Source organism: Neovison vison, chromosome 6, assembly GCF_020171115.1.
Source record: "Neovison vison isolate M4711 chromosome 6, ASM_NN_V1, whole genome shotgun sequence".
NCBI classification, from domain to species: domain Eukaryota; kingdom Metazoa; phylum Chordata; class Mammalia; order Carnivora; family Mustelidae; genus Neogale; species Neogale vison.
In genome coordinates, this window is record NC_058096.1 from 215,479,635 (window position 1) to 215,502,057 (window position 22,423).

Sequence of the window (22,423 nt, forward strand, 5' to 3'; positions counted from 1 at the left end):
AACCAGATATTTCAGTAACCATTTTACTACGGCCTTTCTGCAGCCTGGGTGAAAAAGGAAGCAGGAAATTTTAAAAAGCCACAAATAGAGCCCTGATTACTCTGCCCAATTCTTGGGATTTTATAATTCATCCTTGGTCCCATCAGAAAGGGGTCAACTTTGTAACCCCAACATCTCCCCTCTTGTCCCACAGAAGAAGGGTCACAAGAAGGCAGGGAAGAAGGCAGTGTCTGGACTCTGGGGCAAAGGTGGCAAGAGAACGGTAGGAAGCAAAAGGAAGGGGCCAGGCTGCTTATCCTAGAGGTAGGTGGGGCCTCCCCTCTCTGGGCAGGGGTGGGGGGAGGAGGGATGGGGCTCTGCAGCCAGAGTAAAATCATCCAAGAATCTGGAAATGCCAGGCATGGAAACCAGAAAATGCACACTGCGAGGAGGTTCACAGAATTTGGACAAAGCGGGTTTTTGGCTGACTTGGGCCTGTTTTCCTCTGCTCAGGAAAGGCAGCCCCACACGATTTTTCTAGCGTCCTCCGGCTTGCTGAATGGAATTGCCCCGCACCCCCATGCTGGGTCTAGGACACGGCCTGCATCAGAACCAGGCCGCACATTCCTCTCCTATAAAACCGCCTCCCTTTCCCTTCTTTTTCTCCTCCTGTCTACAAACTGGGAGCGGTGGCCTGGGATCGGGCCAACAGGCAGCCTCGTTCTGGCTCCAAACACTACCCTGCTCCAGGCACATCTCCCCTCACCCTCCTGGCACCAAATAAAATAGGGTAGGAATACAGGTATTGGGAAGACCACCTATTCTCTTTAGTGCATCTGGAAATGTACTTTCATCCTCTACAGATACTAGAAAACAAAAACCCAAGTCCTTGAATTCACTATTTAGCTTGAAACTTCCTTGTGTCACCAAATAGAAATAAAACCGGGAAGGCCAGAGCCCTGCCCTCCAGCTGGAGGGCTACGTGGGGATCCTCCTCCGCGGGGCACGCAAGGCAGAGGACTGCCACGGGCTTTGAGGGGCAAGAGCAGGGCAGAGCCTGAGTCTCACCCACCTGGTGCGACTGGAAAGTGTCACTCCACGATGGCCAAGGCCGCCTGGAGGAAGGAAGAACCCCACAAGCCAGCTTCACAACTTTCGGGGAGAGCTGAAAATACTGGCAAAAGCACGGCAAGGGGAAACCAGCCCGTGAAGATGAGGTCGGTGCGGGATCCGCCATTCCCAGTAAAAATACCCAGAGGGCCAGAGAGAAGGCTAGAGCGAATGGCAAAATGTTGACTCTTTGCCCCAGGCCAGCTGTAACCCCGGACCCCACAAAAGGCTTGGGGATCCTCCAGGGAAGGTGTTCCTCTCCCTCCCCTGCCCCTCTGAGACCTCTCTCGCGGGCTTCCCAGGCCCTCTTCAGGAGCTCCGTCTGGATCTGAAGTGACACCCCCCTGCTCTACCTGGTCCACTCCGCCTCCCCAACTCCCAGCCACGGGACAGAAGGCAGAAGGGCCGCGGCAAGAGGAGAGTTTCTCCGATCCCCATCCCCTCCACCGGGCTGCACTGCTCGCCCCCTTGGCCCACAGAAAGCCTATTTCTTGCAGTTGCTGCGGCAACAGGCAGTGCCCAGAGCCGGGGGCAGAGAGCAGGGTGGCTAGGATAGAAACAGCCTGGGTTTTTCACTGCCTGAGGGCTCAGGGGAGCTGGGCTGGCCCTGTCTGGGCAAGCGGCTTCCCCAAAATGTACCATTTGAGGAGTTGGAAGGAAGACATTTTTCAATCCCTCAAAACGTGTTGCTCCCCCCAACTAATTTATTATCAGGACCATGGCCAAGAAAACTCGAGAATCCTCATTCCCCTGGTGGCTAGCCCCTGCGGAGGCTGGCACCAGGGTGCCGGGAGCTCAGGACCCGGCCACCCCTCGGCCACAATCCGTCCCTCTCCGGCTCCCTTTCTTTCTCACCCTCTCTCCCCCTCTGTGTCCTCCAGCTCCAACACAAACTGTTTGCACGGGAAGTCTCCCTCTATGACCCGATTCAGCACACACAAGAGAAAACTGTGGGCGACAGACCCAACGTCCTAACGAACTTGAGTTAATTAATGCTAAGGAAGAAAAGAGGCGCCCTCGCTCTGTTGAATCACGGTTCACTAGCCCTTTCAGTTTGCTGTGGGTGGAGGAAAAAAAAAAGAGGCTTTTTGGTTCAAATATTTTTGGGGGGCGAAGGGAAAACAAAAACACCGCAGAAGGGCCGTGGAGGGTGAAACTATAGTACCTGCCCAGAGGAGCAGAGGCGAGGGCAGCCGAGAGCGTTCTCCCTGAAGCTTCTGGCCTAAACAGTCCTGGGAAGGCCGAGAAGGAGAAAGAAAAGGGAAGGGATTATCAACTAATGGACAGCCTATTCAAATAGATTGCTCCAAAAATTATACTGTCATACTAGGAGAGACATAGAGATATTTTTTTTAAAGCCCAAACCCAACAACTCGATTTGAACAGATCCGTGAAGATGTTTTAACAGAGCAGAAAACCGAAATATGGATGGCATGCATACAAAAATTTAAGTGTGCAGAAAAAAAAGAAGAGGTGGTAAGGGGGGGGCAGGGAGAACAGCTGCAATTTTGCTTTCCAGATGTTGACAGCAAAATGTAATTGGCAAGTAACTTCTTCCTTACCACTTTTCATCCTTTGGTCCCGAGATGTTCAAAATCCTACAGCTAGACCTGAGTCTGCCGGCAGTTTCCTGGCACTCGGTACACACACGGATGGGTCTGGAAGCCTCGTGGGCCACACGCCTGCGAGCTTTTTTATCAGCCCACTAATTTTTACAAGCCCTCCCACCCTTCTTTAGCGGGAGACCTAAGCAAAGCCGGCTGGAGGACATTCTTATTTAAATCATCATTTATTATCATTATTATTTTGTTAGGGAAGGCCTTTTCTTTTGAGGCTGGGTCTTCCTTTTTTTTCTTTTTAAATAAACGTCTTAACTGAAATGCCTAAAAAGTAGAGAAGATCGCACACTTCTAAGCCTGGCGCTCGATACATTTTCACAAAGTGAACACACCTGTGTGACCCCTCCCAGATTAAGAAATAGAACATTTTCAGCACCGCTGAACAGGACTTTAGTTTTTAACTTTAGAGTTCTCGGAGTTTCTAGGCCTTAGAAACAGCTCCTACCCCCACCAGTAATGTCAAGTTCGAGCACCTATGTATACACATGTGTTAACAGAGCAGCATACGCTACTCATGTGACCACCAAAAAAAAAAAAAAAAAAAACCTGCAGTGAAGCCCCTCAAATTCTGCAGAGGGTTTCGCTCCTCTCTGTCTCTGTCTCTCTCTGTGCCTGCCCGGCTCTGATCCCATCAACAGGGCAACCAACTGTGCAGCGGGGTAACAGACCAGCCGGGCGTGTGTGTGGTGGACAAACAGGGCCCACCGAGCTGAAAGCCAACAGTCATAGTGACCAAGGGGGAGTGAGAGACTCCCCCGTGCACCCCGCCCGAAGGCAGTGACCTGGGCCCTCAGGGGTGTGGAGCATAATGGGTGAAAAAGTGGCTCTGCAGAGCCAGGGATTCCTGGAGGGTAAATGAGCACCCCATCCAGGCAGGCTGCCCTCATTCCAGTCCCCAAAAGTCTATCAGGGAGAGGAGTGAGGGGGTCCTGGGGCAGAGCTGCCCTGGAAGGGAGGCCCAACCCTGCTGCATCTGCCTCCCCCTTTCCCTGGCTCCAGCCCCAGCTGGCTCCCCCCTCACTTTCACTCGCACTAAATTTACTTTATAATTTTAAAATTAAATTTTAAAAAAAGCAGGAAAGAGAAAGCACTGAAGGCAAAGTACCTCCCACAATATCTCTCCAAGGAGGGGGGGGTTCTGCTTATGTAAAAAGACAAAATGCAAGGGATCGCGGAAAAGTCTAAGCACCAAATAACAAGGAAAATAAAAGAGAAACACATTTAATTAAAAACACCTGAAGCAAATAAATAACTCCTTTGCAACTCGAAGCAGTGCCTGTGGGCACTAGTCCCTACCCCCATTTCTTGCCCACTTTTCCCTTTCCTTTCTCACAGGGAGCTGCGACTTCCCCAAGCACTACAGAAACCCCCTTTTCTGAGCCCATCCACCCCACAACTGGGGGAAGGGCCAGGGCAGCCACTTTGCATCCCACTAGCCCGAAGGAAACCTCCGAAGCCCTGACGAAGCGCCCTTTCCTCAATTCCCACATCTTCCCAAGCGATGCCCACCACTGGCCCTGTACTCCGCTCTCCCGCCTCAAACCTAGGCCCGGTAGGTGGTGGTAGCACTGTCCTGGGGCTGGACGCCAGGCCCAGCCCAAGTGGGCAGCTCTCTCCCCTACCACGGGCTGCGGGGCTGCCAAGGCGGGCTCAAGGACCGAATTTTCACTTCCTATTGCGTATGGGGCCGAGAAGAAAGAACTGTTCAGCTTGATTTTAAAATATGACAAGGGATCTGAGCCCTCTAATCCTTCGATCTTTAGAAATACTTGATTCTTTTTTGTGGGGGGGAGTGCAGAGTAGGCATCAAGACTGCCTCTGAGACCCCACACCCCCCCACCCAGTTTGACTTTCCCACCAGCCCGCCGCCTGGGAAACGCGCCCTCGGCTGGCACAGGGGTACCAGAGCCCGGCTCCTTTCTTCCTTTCTTTCTTTTTTAAATCGCTCTAGCGCAAACCAGGCAGTGGGTCAGGGCCCAGAGGCGGGGGAGGGAAGAGGAGAGGGTTGTCTCTGAAAGAGGGGAAAAAAGGAAAGCGAGGCTCCAACTCCGGGAGAAGAACGGCTGCCGCAAGTTTCCCGGCTTGTGCCAGTTTGGGGATTTGCGAATCAGACCGGAGCGGAGGGAAAGGCGGGCGAGAAAAAAAGCCCGCATTAAAACTAACCAGCTCTGCCTAAAAGCACGCTTTTCACCCTTAAATAAGACAATGACGAGGGGAGAGAAGAGACGAGTTATTTCTCACTCTTTAATTATTCCAATGCTTAGCATTATTTAAAAAAAAAAAAACCACACACATTAGCCAATGATACATTCTAACCCTCAACAAAGCTGGTATTTTTCTCTGATTACAGACTTTGCCGCGGCAAACCCGGGCTCCGACGACAGGCAGCGCAGAAGCGCGCTCCTAAATGAGACACAATTTTATTAAAATCATAATAATTCCTTGCATTTCTATAGTGCCTTTTCAGCAGTGGATACCCCAGGTGCCCATGCCCGGTTCTACGAGGGAACTGGCGACCAAAAACTCAGTCGTGAGGCAGGCGAGGCTCGCCAGCTCCACAGAGTGCCACCGGCATGTATTTCTTTCTTTTTTTAACAGCCCGTTTCCATCAGCCTCTGTCTCACGCTTTAAAAAAAAAAAAAAAAAAGTAACAAAACTCTTAAAATCTTAAAAATATTTTTTTTTTTAAAAAAAGGAGGGAAAAGATGACCTGTAATATAAGGGGAGGAGGGAGCCAAGTGTGGTCTGGGAGCCTGGGGCCAGGGAGGTGCTGCTGGGATGGGCCGCCTCTGGGTTCAGGGTGCAGGGTCAGCCGCTGCCCAGGTCACCTCCCCAGGCGCAGCTGGAGTAGGCTGAGTCATCTGCACATGGAAAAGGAAAAGGACCTAACACCACCAAAGCGCATTTAAGTAATTTGGACAATGAGAAGTCACGTTAATGACTGGTTTCCGATGGGCCGGCGGGAGGGCCCCCAGGGCACTTTCACTGAAGGCTGGGGTGCTGCTTGAGTTCCAGAGGGGCCGCTGGGTGACTTCATCGGGACACCAGCCTCCTCCAACGGGTTAAGTCGGGCCCACTCTGCGCACACGATCCTTTCCCGCTTTTCCATCCTTTACCCCCACAAGCCAGCCCACGTTGTGCTGCAGAATGGCTGGGAGAAATGGGACGAGGCGGGGGGGACTTAGCACCCCAAATTCAAGAAGTCATCCGTGAGAGGAAAGGCAGTGTTGACCGGAGGGGATCAGAGGGGAATTTTTTTTTTTTTTTTTTTGAACGTTGTTGGAGACTGCGCAACTCCCGCGGCCTGAAGGCAGGGGAGAGGGGAAGGGAAAGCACATTTTCTGCCACTTAGTCACATTTCTTCCCGGTGCCTGCTGGAAGCCAAACGCCCCCAAACCCAGCCAACCCTCGAAACAAACAAAAATCTCCCCTGCTAAATTTCCCCTCCCTTACTCCCCCCCAAAGGAGCAGCGGCTGGGGAGGATCTTCGGAGGGAGGCCTGGGGTCTGGAGGCAGCGACGCGCGCACGATGGGGGGCAGAGAAGGGACCCTCTCCAGATTGGCGCCCTAAGGTTGTCTGCAGGTTCTGGGGGCATTTCACCCCAAAAGTCCTCCGCGCGACTAAAGAATTACAGGAATTATCAGCATCGCACTCATTCCAAAGCCCTCGCGCGCGTTAGCCCCTGTCGGGGATCCGGATGGGCACCGAAGAGGGAACTTAGGCAAAGGCGGCCCACGGCCCCACCCGGAGCGCCCGGGGACCCAAGAGGCCGACGGGCCAAAACGCTGCCATTTGAGCCCCTTCTGGCGGCGGCCTCTGCTGCTGCAAATGGCGAGGGCCCCGGAACGCGAAGCCGGCAGGCCCTCGACGCCACGCGGGGTCACTTTGGGGTGGTCGCCGCGAGGGGTTAGGCCGTGCGCGGGTGGAAGGGAGCCTTGCCAGCTGGGCGCGGGGCAGGGGAGGCGAGGACCCCCGCAGGGACCCGGCCCGAGGCCCCGCAGAGGCGTCATTCTCCGCTCTACTCCTCCACACCTGTTCCCGGTCTCCCGTCACCTGCCCGCGGAGGCAGTGGTCCTCAGTCCTCGCTCAGCGCCTGGCGCGGTTCCGCCCAAGTGACCCAGCCGTCATGCGCACAGGCGCACAGACTCTCGTCTGGTCGCATGACGGGGACGACGGCTTCCCGCCTTTTTGCCTCCGAGCACGCGCACGCCCGACTTTGCGCCCGGCCAACGGTCCTCTGGTGCCCCAGGGCCGGGGTCATCCGCACCATCGAGGGGTATGTTGTCGCTGTCGTTTCCACCCCGTGGTGTGCAGTGCAGGTGACCGTGACTGTCAGCACCCGTGTCCTGCCTGCGTGGAAAGAACACAGCCCTCCCTCTGCCTGAGGCCAGGAGAAGGCCCCCCCACGACCTCCACCCACCTGTGCCCCCACCCCCATTCCCAGCGTGAGCTAATTGTAGCAGGTCCAGGAATGCCACCCGGATAAAGAACACCTCGGAGGTGACAATGAAAGGAGTTCGTAGGTGGTGGGCACCTGGCAAGGGGCATATGCATGTGCTGGGGCTAGTGCATGGCCCTGGGGGCAACTTTCTGCAGGGGTTTGCAAAGGCACATGATGGGATGCACCCACTTAAGGTGGGGGGTGCAGGATATCTTCTGGGTGATGTTGGAGGTGGCCTGGTTGGGGCATCAAAGCGCCGTTGGGCAGTGGGACCATCTACAGAGTCCTGAGACAACCCCTGCCCCACCTCTGCTCAGCAATGCGCTTCTATTTTAAGATACCTCCCACCCCTCCAAAATCCACCCACTGGCTCCTGCGGTCCCTGGTGGGGTGTCCAAGGGGAATCTGCCTCTGCCCCAGGCGCACCTGAGGGGAAGGCCAGAAGGCCAGGGCAGGGTCTGAGCTACCAAGCTGGACTCAGGGGGGCAAATGGAAGTTTCGCCCGAGGAGGGGGCATTAAATGGCCTCTTTGTGGAGAGGAATTGTGGGCCGTCACTCAGGATTAATTTAAGCAGCAACAGCAAACACACACCAAAAAGCAACGTCTGGCCGCCAGCACCCACCCCCGCGATTGTGTTTCGGGGAGTGCTGCAGGATTTGTTGGTGTGGCCCGGCCTTTAAAAAACGTGGGGCGTCCACAGAGGGAGGGGGGAAGGCTGATGCTGCCTGGCCCCATGTCCCTGCTTGGCGAAAAAGGGTTTGCAGGTTTGGGACCAAGCCGAGTGGGGGGATGGTAAAAATCCAAATGCAAACGTGGAGCAGGAATGGGGGGAGGTTCTATGTAAACTATATATATAAAGTACAAATTTCCAATATATATATATATATATGTCACATGCAGGGGTGCCACTGAGTAGCAGCTCTGGGGCTCTCGCCTTCACCCCAGGGACATTTGGGAAGGCGGGTGTTCTAAGAGAAATCCGGCAGGGCGGTGGGGTGGGAATTAGGCCTCCGCTTCCCGGTCTCCTCCCCCAACAACCTGAATGCCGCTTTGGAGCCAGGTGCCCTGGTCGGCCTGGCAGGTGTGCAGCTCACGTGAAACACACGCATGTGCAGGCTGGGGAGGTGTGTACCTGCGTGGGCCTGGAGCCACGTGTGCGGGCATCAACAGTCCGGTAGGCTTGCTGACTCACCGGAGCCCAGCACACCCATGGGGGCACAGGGCAGTACCAGTGCTCAGAGCCAGGTCTAGGCAAAAGACGGGGGAGAGCATGAGGTGTGTGTGTGTGTGTGTGTGTGTGAGGGGGACCCCATCTGATGTCGGGCAAGGGCGAGTTTATGGGCTTGTGTGCTCCTCGAAGTCTCACTAGGGGTTAGGCCTATGCGTGCATGTAAACTGGTGGTGCCTGGGATCCCCCTGGGGGACCACGTCTAAGCCTCTGTGAGGGAGCGTGCTTATGCGTGCCCTTGAGAGCCCGCCTGCATGGCCTGCTGGGTTGTCAGACACGGGCATTCGAGCGCCAGAGGGCACCGGGATGCTGCCCCGGGGGCCGCCCGCGTGGGTTTTCAAGCCCCCTAGGAGCAGCCATGTGTGCTGGGGCCACCGTTGAGGCCAGCAGAGCCTGGATGTAACCCCTGAGCAGGCCAGGGGGCAGGGCCAGCTGCCCAGCCAGCCTCAGCGGCGGGAAGTCACTGGAGGCGTGTTGGTTTTGGCCAACGCAGCTCAAGCAGCTCAAACGGGGGAAGCCCCGGGGAGCAGCAGGGGTGGAACAAAGAAGGGGAAAGTGAGGGAAGGCCGGCAGCAGGGGAGGAGGAGGATTCGTCCTGGAATGCAGAGAGCCTTGGGGAGCAGGGGTGCTGGGCAGCCCTAGACTCTGGGCCCTGGCTTGGGGTGAGGGACCTCGCCAGTGCCCACAGCTGCCAACTTCCCACTCCCCCACTCATTCTCCGCCTCCCCCACCCCATGGACTGAGACCCTGGCCCCAGTCAAATGCTCCCGCACTGGGAATCCTGCAACCCCATGCGCGGGTGAGGAGCCAAATAGCATTTGGGTTGGAGAGCAGGGCTCAAATTTCCGCAGCAGAGGGCAGACAGTTTGAGGCCCCTTCCCTGTTTCTTGGCTGGACTGCTTAGAACCTCAGTTCTGCCCATCCGGGGAATGGGAAGAGAACTCCCACAGGGAGGGCCAAGAGGGGGAGTCTCCGCTGAATAGGAGTGAGTTGAAAAGTAGGGTGACCTGTTTAAGCCTTGCTTGCCCCTGGGGGCCTGACTGAGTAATTTCTCCCTCCCCCACTTCCAGCCCCATGACCTTGGCACTTGACCTTGTGGCCTCTGTTGCCTCATCTGTAAAACAGGTTACTCATACCTGCCTCACATTGGGAAGGTTACAGGAGGTCATGTGCACGCACATGCGCACACACACACAAGCACACACGCGCGCGCGCGCGCACACACACACACACTCCGCCTGCTGCCCAGGCATAACTGCTGTGGAGTTGGTAGCTGTTATTTTTATTGTGAGGAGTCTATGGCTGTGACAAGCTGTGACGCTTGGTGTGATCGCGTGAGGCTGGCTGTGCGTGCGACTGTGCCGCTGTGTGTGTGTGCGTGTGTGTGACAGGTTGTGTGTGAGACTGTGCGTGGACGACAGATTGTGCCGGTGTGCGCACTGCCTGTGACAGGCTGTCACTGCGCGACAGACTGCGGGTGGCGGGGTGTTGCGGGTACCGACTGTGAGTGGAGATGAGGCGGTGTGTGGGGCTGGGGCTGGGGGACTCCCGAAAACCTCCCTCAGTGAGGCTCTGGCTGACAGTGAAAGGGGGAGGCTCTCAGGGTCCAGTGGCCCCTCAGGCCTTGACCTTTCTGTCGTGTCCAGTGGGACTCCACTTGCTTGCAAACCTTAGTAGGTGACCGGTCAGAGGGGCCCTATGATAAAGCCGCCCCTGCACCCGCTATTGTCAACTCAGGTCCCCCGGCCCCCCGCTTCTTGCTTGAGTTTGGAAGACCCCGGGGTTGGTCATCAGGGATCTCAGGGTGTGAAGGACCCCAGGTCTGGCTGGCTTCAGTGGGGGGCCTACACCCCAAGCCTATTTCCCACACTTTCCCTGAGCTCCAGGCCTGGACAGGGATGGTGGAGACCAAGAGAAGGGAGGGATATGTGGAAAGCTCCAGAAAAGCCAGGGGGAAAAATGGAGGGAGAAGGTGAGAAGACTGGAGACTTGCCTGGGACCTGGAGAACCTGGAGCTGCTTGAGGTTGGGGCCTCCAGTCGGGCTGGACACACATCAGGTTGGGTGGGTGGGAGGTCAGGACTGGCAGAAACACCCACTGATGCGGAAGGGCACTGTGTTCCAGGTTCCGCGCTCAGACCCCTGATCTTAGGGACGCTGCATATCAACCCAGCCAGAGGGAGAGAAAAGCCGGGGATTCTCCTAATTTGTGTGGGATTCTACTTCTTTTACCACCCCGGCCCACCTCTTCCCTTTACAGCTGGGGAAACTGAGGCTGAGCGAGGGGAAGGGACTTGCCCGAGCACCAGCTTGCGCCCAGGAGACCTGAGGATAGGGGACTTCGGGTTTGGAGAAACCTCACGGCTGGAAAAATCCCAGGCCCTGTGGGCTGGGGGCAGCCCCCTGTGAACCCCGCCCGCCTCTTGGTGTGTCAGGATGTGTAGGTTTTGTGCGTGATGGCATGGGCTGTGGTCCACGGCTGTCGTGTGTCTGGTGTGCAAGCCACAGAATGATGTATGTGTCCCTCTGTCGGTACAGGCCTCTGTGCGTCTGTGTGTCCATTCAGGGCCAGCCCCTGCCACAGAGTGGGGAGAGGCATCGAAGCAGCCCCCCCCCCCCCGAAAGTGTGTCTTTGATACTTGCAGCCTCGGCAGCGAAAAACAAGTTTCCACAGGGCCGCCTTGGGCTGAGGCCAGGCCGTCCTCAAATAACATTTGAAGTTACTTAGCAAACTTTGTTTAGTGCCGAGAGAGGCAGAGAGGCCCGGGCAGCGGGCTTGGGGTGGGGTGGGGGGAGTAAACCGGTTCCTCCGAAGTCCCTTGCCCCTCTTGGGGCACGAGTGCCCAACATGGGGCTTAGTTCCCCTCCCCAAAGCTCCAGAGAGAAGGAGCAGGAATCCTGAAGGCCCCGGGCGACCCTGGGGGGGGGGGAGATCTGGGCACCCCACAGAGAAAAGCCTTGCTTTTGCCAGTCCGGGCCCTGGACTTTGGCAAGAATGCCCACCCTGGTCTCCGGGTGGCCCGGAGGCTGATTGTCCCTGGGTCTGGTTAGAAATGGAAGGGTCTACACTCTTCTGTGCTGCCCCCTTTCCAGAGCCCAGCTCTGCCAGCCTTGAGGCAGGTTGTACAAGCTGGCTCAGGGCCTGTGTCCCCCTCCAGACATGCATACACACATACACACACACACACGCACCCAGAAAGCCCCTGGTGCCCACAGAGCCAGCCTTCCCAAACCCTCATTTCCAGGGTCCCGGCCCCAGGCAGCAGAGAAGGCCTGAGAGCCAGCAATGGCGGGTTTGGAAGTGAGGTTGGTGCCTATGGGAGGGGGAGGAGGAGGAGATGCCAAAAATGGTGAGCCATTACAGGCAAGCAAGCAAGCAAGGGAGGAAACGAGCAGGGAAGATGGAAGCCAGGCGGGCATCCTTGCGGAGCTCCGGGCTGCAAAAGGGGCAGCGAGAAAAGCAGTCTTGGGCCTTCCAGGGAGCAGGCATGGGGGGACAAGCCCCAGGTGGCACGGGACAGGCAGGGGGCCGGGAGGCGCCCAACACTCCCCCACCCCCACCCCAAGCTTTGAAATGGAGACTGGCAGCAGCAGCCGCTGGGCTCTGCCCGGGCATGGGGTGGGGGTGGCGGGCGGGCAGGGCGCCAAGCCAAATGCCACCAGGCTGGGCACGGTGGTTGCCAGCCGGCAGCGCTGACCCCACCAGCCCCAGCCCAGAGCCCTCACATCTAGAACTTTGGGGGTGGGGGAATATGGGGGCCCCGCAGAAATCAGAGGTCCAAGGGACAAAGCCAGGTCCCCTCGAGCCCGTGGGCAGGTCCCCAAGACCCTACAAAGATGGCGCGGCCTGGCACTGCCAAAGTGACGGGCTGGGGTAAAAATAAACTGGGCCCGCCCCGGGGGAGCTAAATCGAGGGGCCCAGGTGGAAGTGCCACTCCGGGCCACCAGCTGCCCCTGCCCCACCCCCAGCTCAGAGCAGCAGGGCTGAGAACACCGGGTGCCCATCGAGGCCCAATTTCTGTACAGGAGAAACCCCAGCCATCTTGTCTCCCCGTCTTGGGCAGGCAGCATACGGTATATCCACAAACACGGATAATGGATGATCTCAGGCTGCACCAACAACAGGCCACGCACGGAGGCAGACGGTGGGGGCAACCAGGCTAAGCCTCATACCCTTGACCTCCGGACTGCCCCCTCCTGAGAGGGAAAAGGGCCTGTGAGGCCATGCTTGAGCTGTGGTAGAGCTACGCGGAGTGGCAGGTCAGCGACGGGCCACGAGGCCTCTCAGACCACCTCTGCTAAAACAGCAGCTGCCCAGCTCTTCCGAGGGCCCTACCTGTCCTTCTCCTCCTCGTACCTATCACTGTCTCAAGTACTGGACACTCCCTTGTTTTTCAGGTTCACTGTCTGCCCTCCCACCGGGGCTGGAACCTCTGCTGATTTTGCTCTCTGCTGAGCCCCCAGGGCCTAGAACAGGGCCTGGCACCGGGGAGGTGCTGAGTAGATATTTGTTGAAGGAATGCACAGGCCCCCGGCAGCACCCCCAGCACGCAGGCTCCAGCTGGGTGCCCAGCAAGGTGTGGGAGAAGACATCACGCCCCGTCGGGGGAGTGAAGGCAAGCCGGGCCAGTGGTGGTGCAGAGTGGGTGAGCCGACCACCCACTCTCACTCTGAGTCCTGGATGGAAGAAGATCTGAAGGTCAGGGTGGTAAGGAGGGTTCCAGTGCTGACAGCTGGGGCAAGCTTCACATGGTGGGGGTGGCGGTGCGGAACATACAGGCTCACTCTGAAATTTGGAAAAGGCCAGAAAAGAAGCTTCAATTCTGTCCCATCAGGAGGATTTGGAGTGGTGGCAATCAGAGAAGAGGCTCAGGCTCTATCACCTCCTAGCCCTTGACCCTGGCGCTAGATATCTCTTCTCTTAGCTTCTCATCTATAAAACCAAGCACTTACTTCGCATTAAGCACTACTTTAAAGCACTTCCTATAAGCCAACTCCTGTCATCCTTACCATAACCCTGTGAGAGGAAACTAGAGGCACAGAGAGGTTGAGTGAGTTGCCCAAGGTCACACAGCTAATGAACGAGCCAGGATTCAAACCCAGGAAGTTGGCTCAGAGCCCCCGCTCTCCTAATAACATCCAAGTGTCCCAAATGCCAACAGTGCCAAACTGAAGAAACCCTGCCTTATTATACTGTCATCCGCACACAGAGTAGCGCACACACAGCCACAGCTAACCCCTGCCACGCCTGCCTCACATGGAAGGATTCTGGGGACAAGCTGGGAAGGCACTTAGCACAGGGTACAACACAGCAAGCATACAGCACGCTTTAGCTATCACTATAGTTTTTAGGACATCTCATTATAATCCCATAAAATGCTTTCTCCCTGTGCGAATCTGCCAGCCCTCGCTTTTCTTTCTCCAGAGTCAGAAATGAAGAGTCCATGGCCAGAGGATTAAGGAGACAGCCTCATGGAGGACAAGAGTTTCAGAAATTAGCCTCGCCTCCCTCCCGGACTGTCTTGATGGCTTCCAGAAGCAGGACAGTTAGAGTGGGGCCGCTGGGCCAGAGGACTGGGGTGTCTTGGGCCAGCCCAGGCATGTGGGTTCGCACGCTTCTTCCCCTCAGGTGTGACAAACCAGCACAGGGATTCAGAGTCCCAAATTCTATCTGGAGAGGTGAAGGTAGTGGAATTAGAGGCTCAAAGACAGCCAGAGGGCAGGCAGGCAGAGGGGAGGCCCGAGGAGGGCAGGTTCCAGCGCTCAGCCGCCATTTCCAAACAGAGCCAGGTGTAACCCCGGCGTGAACGCCTATGTGGCTGTGACGCTCATCCACACGCACTGGGGCAACTCAGGACTGTAACTCCACACCGTCTCTGCCTGGGCTTATGTATGGGGATGAGGTCGCATTTGTGACAACACCTGGGTCCTGACGAGCAAGACTGTGTGTGTGGCACTGACAGCATCTTGTCCGTGTGTGTGTGCACACACACGTGCACCTGCGTGTGTGATGAGTATCCATCGTACCCATGTGTGTGTGACTGTGTGTGTCTGAGAGGACTGGGGCTGAATGTCGCCGCTTCGGCACTGTTGACATCAGGGGACTGGATCACCGTTGGTGGTGGTGGGGGCGTCTCGTGCGCTGGAGGGGGCGGGGCAGCGTCCCTGGCTTCCCCTCGGAAGGTGCCAGTAGCCAGCTCCCCTCCAAGTGTGATGACCAAATATGTTCCCAGACATTGCCAAGCGTGTGTGTATCGCTGTGTGTCTGTGAGTGTGTGGCTGTGTGCATGTGCTCCTCTGTGATGGTGGGCGGGAGTGCATCCGTGCTCGTGTGTATGTTTCTGGGAGTCTGACAGTGTTAATTCGTGCACGTGCCATGTGCTTCTCGCCGAGTGTCTGTGGGTCCGTGCGACACTCCGTGGTCCTGTGTGTTGGGCCACAGCGAGGCATGTGTCTGTGCTGTGCGGCTCGTGGCCTGTGATTGAAGGACCTCGTGTACCCGTGTGCATGTCCCCGCAAGGGTAGCCCACGCTGACGTGTTTGGGTGGGGCGGGCATCTCTAGGTGTTTGTGTGGAAAGGCGAGTCCCTTTGTGTGGGGTCGCCCGTGTCTGCGCTCCTGATTTAGGAAGGTGTGCTATGCCCGCGCGTGCCGGTGACAGTGTACGACTTTGTGTGAGACGGACCCAGAATAAACCCCTAAGATGATTCTGCGGAAGCCAGTATGGGGGTGAAATCTCCTGGATGCTTTGCCCCCCACCCCTTGGTCCCAACTGTCCCGGGACTGAGAGCCGCTTCCCCAGGCCAAGGGGGTAGGATGCACCTCTGAGTTGCCCCTTTCTCCGTCTTGGCTCCCACAGATTCAGGTGGGGACGGACCCCTGCCCATGCCCGATCTGTGCCAGGGAGGCTGGCACAGAGCTTTCTGCCAAGGGGGGCAGAGTCCTCAGCAGTGGTGGTGGCACTGCCCCCTGCCCACTGCTGGCTACCACCCCCAGCTCCCCTCAGGGTGGGGCCCCAGTAGGGGGAAAGCTCCCCAGTGCAACCCTGGCTTCCGATTGGCTACGGATCGCCGCAGTGCCCGCCACCCGCCTCCCCCCTCCCCGGCTGGCGCAGCCACATCGGTAGTGGTGGCAAACACAGCTCCGAGTTCTGGGCACAGCTGCGCCTCACAGAGGCCTGCCAGCCCCACCAGAAGCCAGACACCCCAGCTCCATGGCCCCGACCCCTCCCCACCTGCCCGCCCGGCCAGCCAGGCAGCACGGTCACCCTGGCTGCTGGCCCCCCTCAGGCTGCCAGGCCCCCTCCACCCAGCCCCCTCACCCATCAGGCCTGTGCCCCCTTGGCCAAGCCCACTTGGGGGGCCCAGGCCCCTACACACGGCCACTCCCGCTCTCGGAGGGGCTCCTCAGGAGGGGGGAGGCGGCGAGGAGGGGGGGCAGGGAAGGGGGGAGCTAGCCCTTCTTTTAGTGAACGCGCCCAGAGCTGGAGCCAAAAATCGAGGAGGAGAGATATTCAGACGGAGCCAAGACGCGTTTGGCAGGAGGAGAGAGAGAGGGAGAGAGGGAGCGGGAGGAGGGGAGGAGAGAGGGAGGAAAGAGAGAGAGAGGAGAGAAAAAGAGAGAAAGAAGGGGGGCCTCGGTTTCCAAATCTGAGCTCTCAGAGCCTCGGAGGGACAGCGGGTGGCATGGGAGGTGTGGGACCCAGGGCAGGCTTGATGGCGGGGGCAGCGGGGGCGGAGGGCTCAGGCCCACAGAGACAGCCGGACACCCCAGCTGGCCAGGCCAGGACGGACATAGGCAGAAGCCAAGATCAATGCGCACCCGGCAGACAGAGGGAGGCCTGTGGGCGGCCCAAACACACACCCGCACCTCGCCACACAACGGGCTTCTGTCCATGCCGGGCCAGGGGCACGGGCGGGGCCCACAGCGGGGCCACCGCGGCTGCCCGACCTCATGGGAAGCCATGGAGAGGCCGGCCTGCTCCCAGCCGCTAGCCTGGCCGCCATAGCAGGCATTTCACACGCTGCCAGGAAGCCAAAGGGGGCCAAGGAGAGGCGGCCCTCGTGGTGAGATACACTTTGGTGGCCACAGGGACAAGCCCAGCATGCAAAATGCCACAGGCAGGTGACACCCGGAGACCCAGGCATTGATACGTTCGCCAACATAGGTCGACGTGCATGGGAAGCCACACCGATACAACCTTGGCTGTGACCGTCAGACAGCCAGAGAATACATTTAGTGGCACACTGACATGCTACAGGGGCACCATGACACAAAGACGACACCAGGCACCTGATAAACACAGGGACACGCACCCGCAACTCTATGGTTCCCAGATACCGAGAGATGGAGCTTGGAATGACCCCTGGAGACACGGGCAGGCGGCACCCAATTACGGACACTTGGAGACCTGGGGAAACTGGCAGACGGACCCGTGCTGATGCTTGCGCCACATGGCCACCTACAGCAAAATGGTGGCTCTCAAGCCCGACACACCAGTGAACACACGCAGATCCAGAAGAAGCCAGTTAGCCATTCACAGCCCTCCTCCTGGCTCCTTTGCCTCCACATCTGGGGCTTCAGGGATGGGAAAATGAATACACACCCTTCTTTCCCCTACCCCAGCTCAGTGGGCGGGGGGTGGGGTGGTGTGCAGGAGCCCATCCTCTGCACTTTGTTGGAGGAAAACACAGGTGTCTATGCATCCTCTGCCTCTCTTGGTCCAGCTGGAGGGAAGTGAGAGACCCCAAATTTGTGCTTCAAGGGCAGATAGAACAAGGACCAAGACAAAAAAAAAAAAAAAAAAAAAAAAGGCCAGGCTCCCAGCAGGTTGCAGATGGAAGCCAGCGATCAGACACTCGCTACCAGGGGAGTTACACTGGCGGCCACAGCTGTGTGCCCATCTCCTATGCACACCCCCAGTGGCTGCCTGACCCTGCCAGGTGCCCACATAGGATCCCCCATATGCATCCTAGCCCTGTGGTGGACTCAGGTGACACCACTCATGTCCAAATGCAGAAGCAGCTCTGGAGCCATGCAGACGTCCCTGAAGTCATCAAGACCCACCCCCAACTCCAGGCTCTTTGCCCCTCTCACGTTTGGATGCTCCTGCGTGCTCAGAACAAGGCCTCAGAGCCCAGCCCCAAAGTGGGCCTGGTTGAGGCTAGGGTCGAGACTAGGGAAAGGGTCAGGGTAACCAGTGGCCCCCAAAAAGGTATCTGGTCCCCGCAGGGCATTACAGGGCTCGTCCCTCCCTTCCTGTCCCCTGCCCATCCCCAACATCCCCTCTCCCTGCTTGAACCCCTGCTGCCCTCTGCCTGGCTGATAGGACTCCATCCAAGGGAAAGAGCTGGGCCATAAGCCGGCTTCCCTCCTCCCAAACTCGTTTCTGGCTTCCTCCTCCAGGCAGTCTTCTAGAACTTCTATGGTTGGGAGGTGCTCCTCCCTGCCTTCCACCCGCCTAGAAGTAATCTTCCCTCAGTTGGGAAGGCCTAGGGGAGACCTAATGATGATAACCAAGATGACAAGTCATTCCATGTCCTGAACATGTGCTATAGGCCAGGCTCTACGCTAAAGCCTAATCACAGTCCAAGAGTTAGGGGCTCTTATTACCCGTTCTCCGGACCAGGAAAATCTGCAGTTCAAGTCACAGGATTAGAAGATGTAGACCCAGAGTTCAAACCCTGTGCCATCTAACGACAAAGCCCAATTCTTGACTTCTGCACCCACAGCCTCCATCGGGGACCCTTGAGGCCTCACAAGACATTCCTGGCTCAGCAAAAACCCTTGACTCCAGCACCCAGCAAAAAGAGAGCATCCTGCCCTCGGCCCCAAGCATGGCCTGCCTGGTCCAGCCTCAAAAAATCTGAGTCCAAGCTAGCCCCCAGCACAGCCTGCCCCATCCCCGCTCATGCCTACACACACCTCCTATCCCAGAAGCGGGCATGAAGCAGGTAGGGCCAGAGCCAGGGGGAAAAGGCACCATTAAAAGGGGGCGCTACACTGTGCCAGGCCAGGGAGCAATAGCATTGTGGGGACAGAAACGTGGCCACGGTGCCCCAAGGAGAGAGCTGAGGTGGGGGCATCGGGGAGGCCCCAGCCCACAGCCCCTGCCCTGGAAGGATTGTGTGTGCGGCTTCACAAAAACAGGGGTGCGTGAACATTCTGCTGCTGGCGTGGCTGTGTGGCAGGAAATGTCGGCCCGTGTGCACGGGTGCGTGCACACCCAGGTGAGCCAAAAGGGTTACGTCTTATATAAAAGCATGTGTCTGTCCATCTATCTGTCCTTGAGTCTGTGTGAGCAAGCGCAGGGGTGAACACACACTTGAGTCAGCGTGTATCCGAGTGTATCCGGGAGATACAGCCGTGTCTTCGTAAGCCTATGTCGATACCCATGTCCCATCTCAAGGGGGGCGCGCCTGTGTGCTTATGCGTGTGTGTTGGGGGTGAGAGCGAACACGGGTCCACCGTTTCCTGTGTCTGCAGGCTCCTCCATGGCCGTGTGTCTGGATGATCAGCCTGAGCGGGTCATTCATGTCCCCATTTTGGGGGTGGCGGTGATGTAATGTATGTCCTCATTCTAGTGTGTGTCTGTTTGCTGGGGAAGGGGTCCCATCCATCCACCCCCTCCTGTCTGCTGAGGACTCAGGCCTAGGGCCGCAGTGGGCTCAAGCAGCGCCAGCAAGCGCCCCGCCCAGCCGCCCTGGATTTCGATGCTTTTTCCAGAAGGAGATTCCCCCCCCACCCCCCGCCCTTCCCCCTCGCCCACAGTGCCTTTCCCCGCCAGGGCCCCGCTGCTCCAAGCTCGTTCCTGCTCAATCATTTATTGACTTTAAAATCGAAGCCAATTTTGGTTTGAAAAAAAGGGGGAGAGAGAGCGAGAGAGAGAGAGAGGCCAGAGAGACAGAGACAGTCCGAGACTCATGGCGGGGGGTGGGGGGAAGCAGAGACGGGGCCAGAACCAAAGTCAGAGACAGAGACAGGGACAGTCAAAGATATGGAAGGACAGAGGCTAAGAAAGAGAGACAGAGAAAGAGAGAGAGACAGAAAAGGGGCAGAGCAAACAGATATAGAGACAGAGACAGAGAAAAAGACAGAGACTGGCAGGGCAAATTACGGAAGCAGAAAGATTTGTAAAAACAGAGACTCTGGATCCAAGAGATATGACTGTCGGGAGGGGCAGACAGACCCTGCTGACCAGCTGACAGCCGCCGCCTGCTCGGAGCTGAAGGGTGCGACCCAGAGACACCATGCGCCCCTTCCTCCCCATCCACCCTGACACACTCAGGCCTGTGACACAGAGCTGAGCCCTTGCTCTGGGGTGTCACAGACTCAAGCCTTGGTCATGCCCCTGAGTCCGGTTGCTACCCAGACCCTTCCTGGTCTTATCACCAGTGGACTGGCTGGCATTTTCTTTCCCAGGGTACCAAGTCTTACCCAGGGCTCAGGGGGCAGGCCAGGCTGCTGGGCGGGTAGCTGGTGGGGAAGGGGTGACTCAAGCATGGGGTCTTGACTCCACTAGGCCCCCGAAACACCAGCACGTAGTCCAGCCAAGCATAGCCCCAAAGGCAGCCATAGCTCAGACCCCGCTGGGTGGGCAGGGTTGTCATGGGACCCAAGATAGAGTGATTGGTCCATCAGAGGCACAGATCTGGGGGGGGGTCCCCCAGGCTGCCACAGTGGCCAGAGTGCCTGCTTACACCTCCATGCATACTGTGATACATACATGTACCTTTGTACCCTCACCAACACTCACACCCAGTTTTGCATAGGAAAACCTGCTCCCTGGGCCACACACATGTCGGTACCATGCAGGCCTCCCCCCCACCAACTCATAGAAGCCACATGCAGACCCCAAGATTGACACACACATACGCACTTGCATCTGTGGATCTAGGAGTGTGGTGCGGCCACGGCTGACACACAACCCCGACCAACTCGCTCGCCCCCCGCTACCCTCTGCCACCTGGTAGCAGCCGTATTGTATTCACTTGGACTCCCACTCCCATCTGTGGGCACACTTGGCAGAAGGCTGGCAGGGCTCAGGCTGGGCAGAGGAGACAATTAGGACCCCAGGCCTGACCTAAAGATTCTCCTTACACACGCAGGCCCTACTGGCAGGCAGGGCTAGGCAGTCCCCAGGTGTCCCCTCTTCTGACTCCGCAATGCCCGCAGTAGCCTGGCCCCCCGTAGGCAGCACTGCCAGGGCCACTGTGGGGCTCTGGACAGTTCTTGTGCCCTCTCAGAGCCTGGGTATCATGGCCCAGGAAAGGTGGAGTGCCAGGGCAGGCATCCCCCGCGCGTTTGCCGCCGCCGAGCGCCGCTAAGGGAAGTTCGCTGGAGGCGGGACGTGCTCTGCTCACGCAGCGCGCCAAGGTCGGCTCTGTTGTGCCCGTGGCTGACCCGACGGCGTGGCCGCAGCACGGTTGGCGGCATCCACGGCTGTCTCCCGCCCCTCCCGCCTCCGGGCGGCAGGACGGGATTCCCCCGGCCCGCCCGGTCCACCGCGCCGCAGCCAGGGTAGCTGGGGCCGGAAAGTTTGCGCCGAGGAAAGTTTGGGGCGGTGGGGGGGCCGCGGCTGCGACGTCCAGGGTCGGCCGAGAGGCGCGGCCCCGGCTGGCAGCGCGCCCGTCCCTCCCTCCCCTCCCCTAACCCTCCGAAATTTGGGAGCCCCGCCATTTTCTTAGCCCCGCTCCCATGTGAGGCCTGAACAAAGACTTTGGGGCGACGCCCGGGCCGCTCGGCCGGCCCCGGGCACCCCGGCTGCACGCAGGGGCCGCCGCCACGCATACCGGCCGCTGCCACCCTCGGAAAAGCTGCGCCCGCCCCACAGAGCGCCGCGGGACCCAGTCCCAGCTCCGAGCCCTCGGGACCACCCCCTGCCACTCTGTCACCCCTGCAACCACTGCCAGTGGCCACGCTGCTCGGGTGCACGCCACAGTCGCCCATCGGTCGGCGGGAGTCCACCGCACCCCAGTCGAGCGCGCGCGCACACGCACGCACCACACACACACACACACACACACGCACTCCCGCTCCTCGCTCCGGGGGCAGCGCCACGCACGCAGCCGGCCACCCCCAGAGCCCCCACCAGGAGTCCTCCGGGTGGCCAGGGTCGCACGCGCACCCTGACGCCCGCCTGCGTGCAGGGACTGCCCACAGCACGGCTTGCACCCCTCGGCCGCCCGCAGTCTCACTCCCCCCCCACCGGGCCGCCGCGCGCCCCCTCCGTCCGTCCTCCCGCCCGCCCGCCGGCCTCCTGCGCCCGCTCCCCTCCCCGGTCGCCCAGGGGCGGCGGCCGGTACCTGGGTGAGGCAGTACGGGGAGTACATAGCTGGGCGCCCAGGCGGGAGCGCGGCGGCCGGCCGCGGCGAGGGGAGGCCCGGCAGGCGGCGGCCGCGCTCGGGCTCCGGCTCCGGCTCGGCTCCTCCGGCCTCCGCCGCGCTGCGCCCGCCCGGCCCGCGGCCCCGCGCTCGCCGCTCGCAGGCTCGGCCCCGCCGGCTCCGGGGCCGCCGCCGCCGCCGCCGCCGCCGCCGCCGCCGCGCTCGCCGCTGCCTCTCGCGTCCGCTGCTGCCGCCGCCGCTGCGCGTCTACTCCATGCCGCCGCCGCTCGGCCGGTCACCCTCGCCCGCCGCCGCCGCCAACGCCGCCGCCGCCGCCGCGCTGTGAAAGTGAAAGTTTAGACAAAGTTTGGAAGCGGCGCACTCCGGGGAGAGGGAGCGGGCGGGCGGCGCGGGCGGGAGGAGGGGCGCGGGGAGGGGCGGGCAGGGCGGGGGAGCGGCGGCCGGCGCGCACACACACACACATGCACACACACATGCACACACGCGCGCGGGGGCGCACACCGACACAGCCACCCCGACACGTGCTGGCCCGCGTTCCATCGCAGACACACGCTGACACACAGCAGGGTTCGGACCCCGCCACACATGTCACGTACAGAACGCATTGCCACACGTTCCACGTTCCAACAACGAAGCACACACAGACACCTACACATACACAGCATAGACACACGCCCTGGTGCACCAGTCGGCGACCCACAC

General features: G+C 59.0%; 1 protein-coding gene across 1 annotated transcript in view; it reads right to left on the minus strand.

Moving 5' to 3' along the window:
- The window catches only part of NFIX (nuclear factor I X), a 95,447-nt gene extending 73,688 nt beyond the window's left edge, over positions 1–21,759 (minus strand). The window contains exon 1 of the mRNA XM_044254082.1: positions 21,683–21,759. Within this exon, the coding sequence (XP_044110017.1) occupies positions 21,683–21,709 (27 nt within the window). The 5' untranslated portion in view covers positions 21,710–21,759. The remainder of the gene's footprint in view (positions 1–21,682) is intronic.
- Between the last annotated feature and the right edge of the window lie 664 nt (positions 21,760–22,423).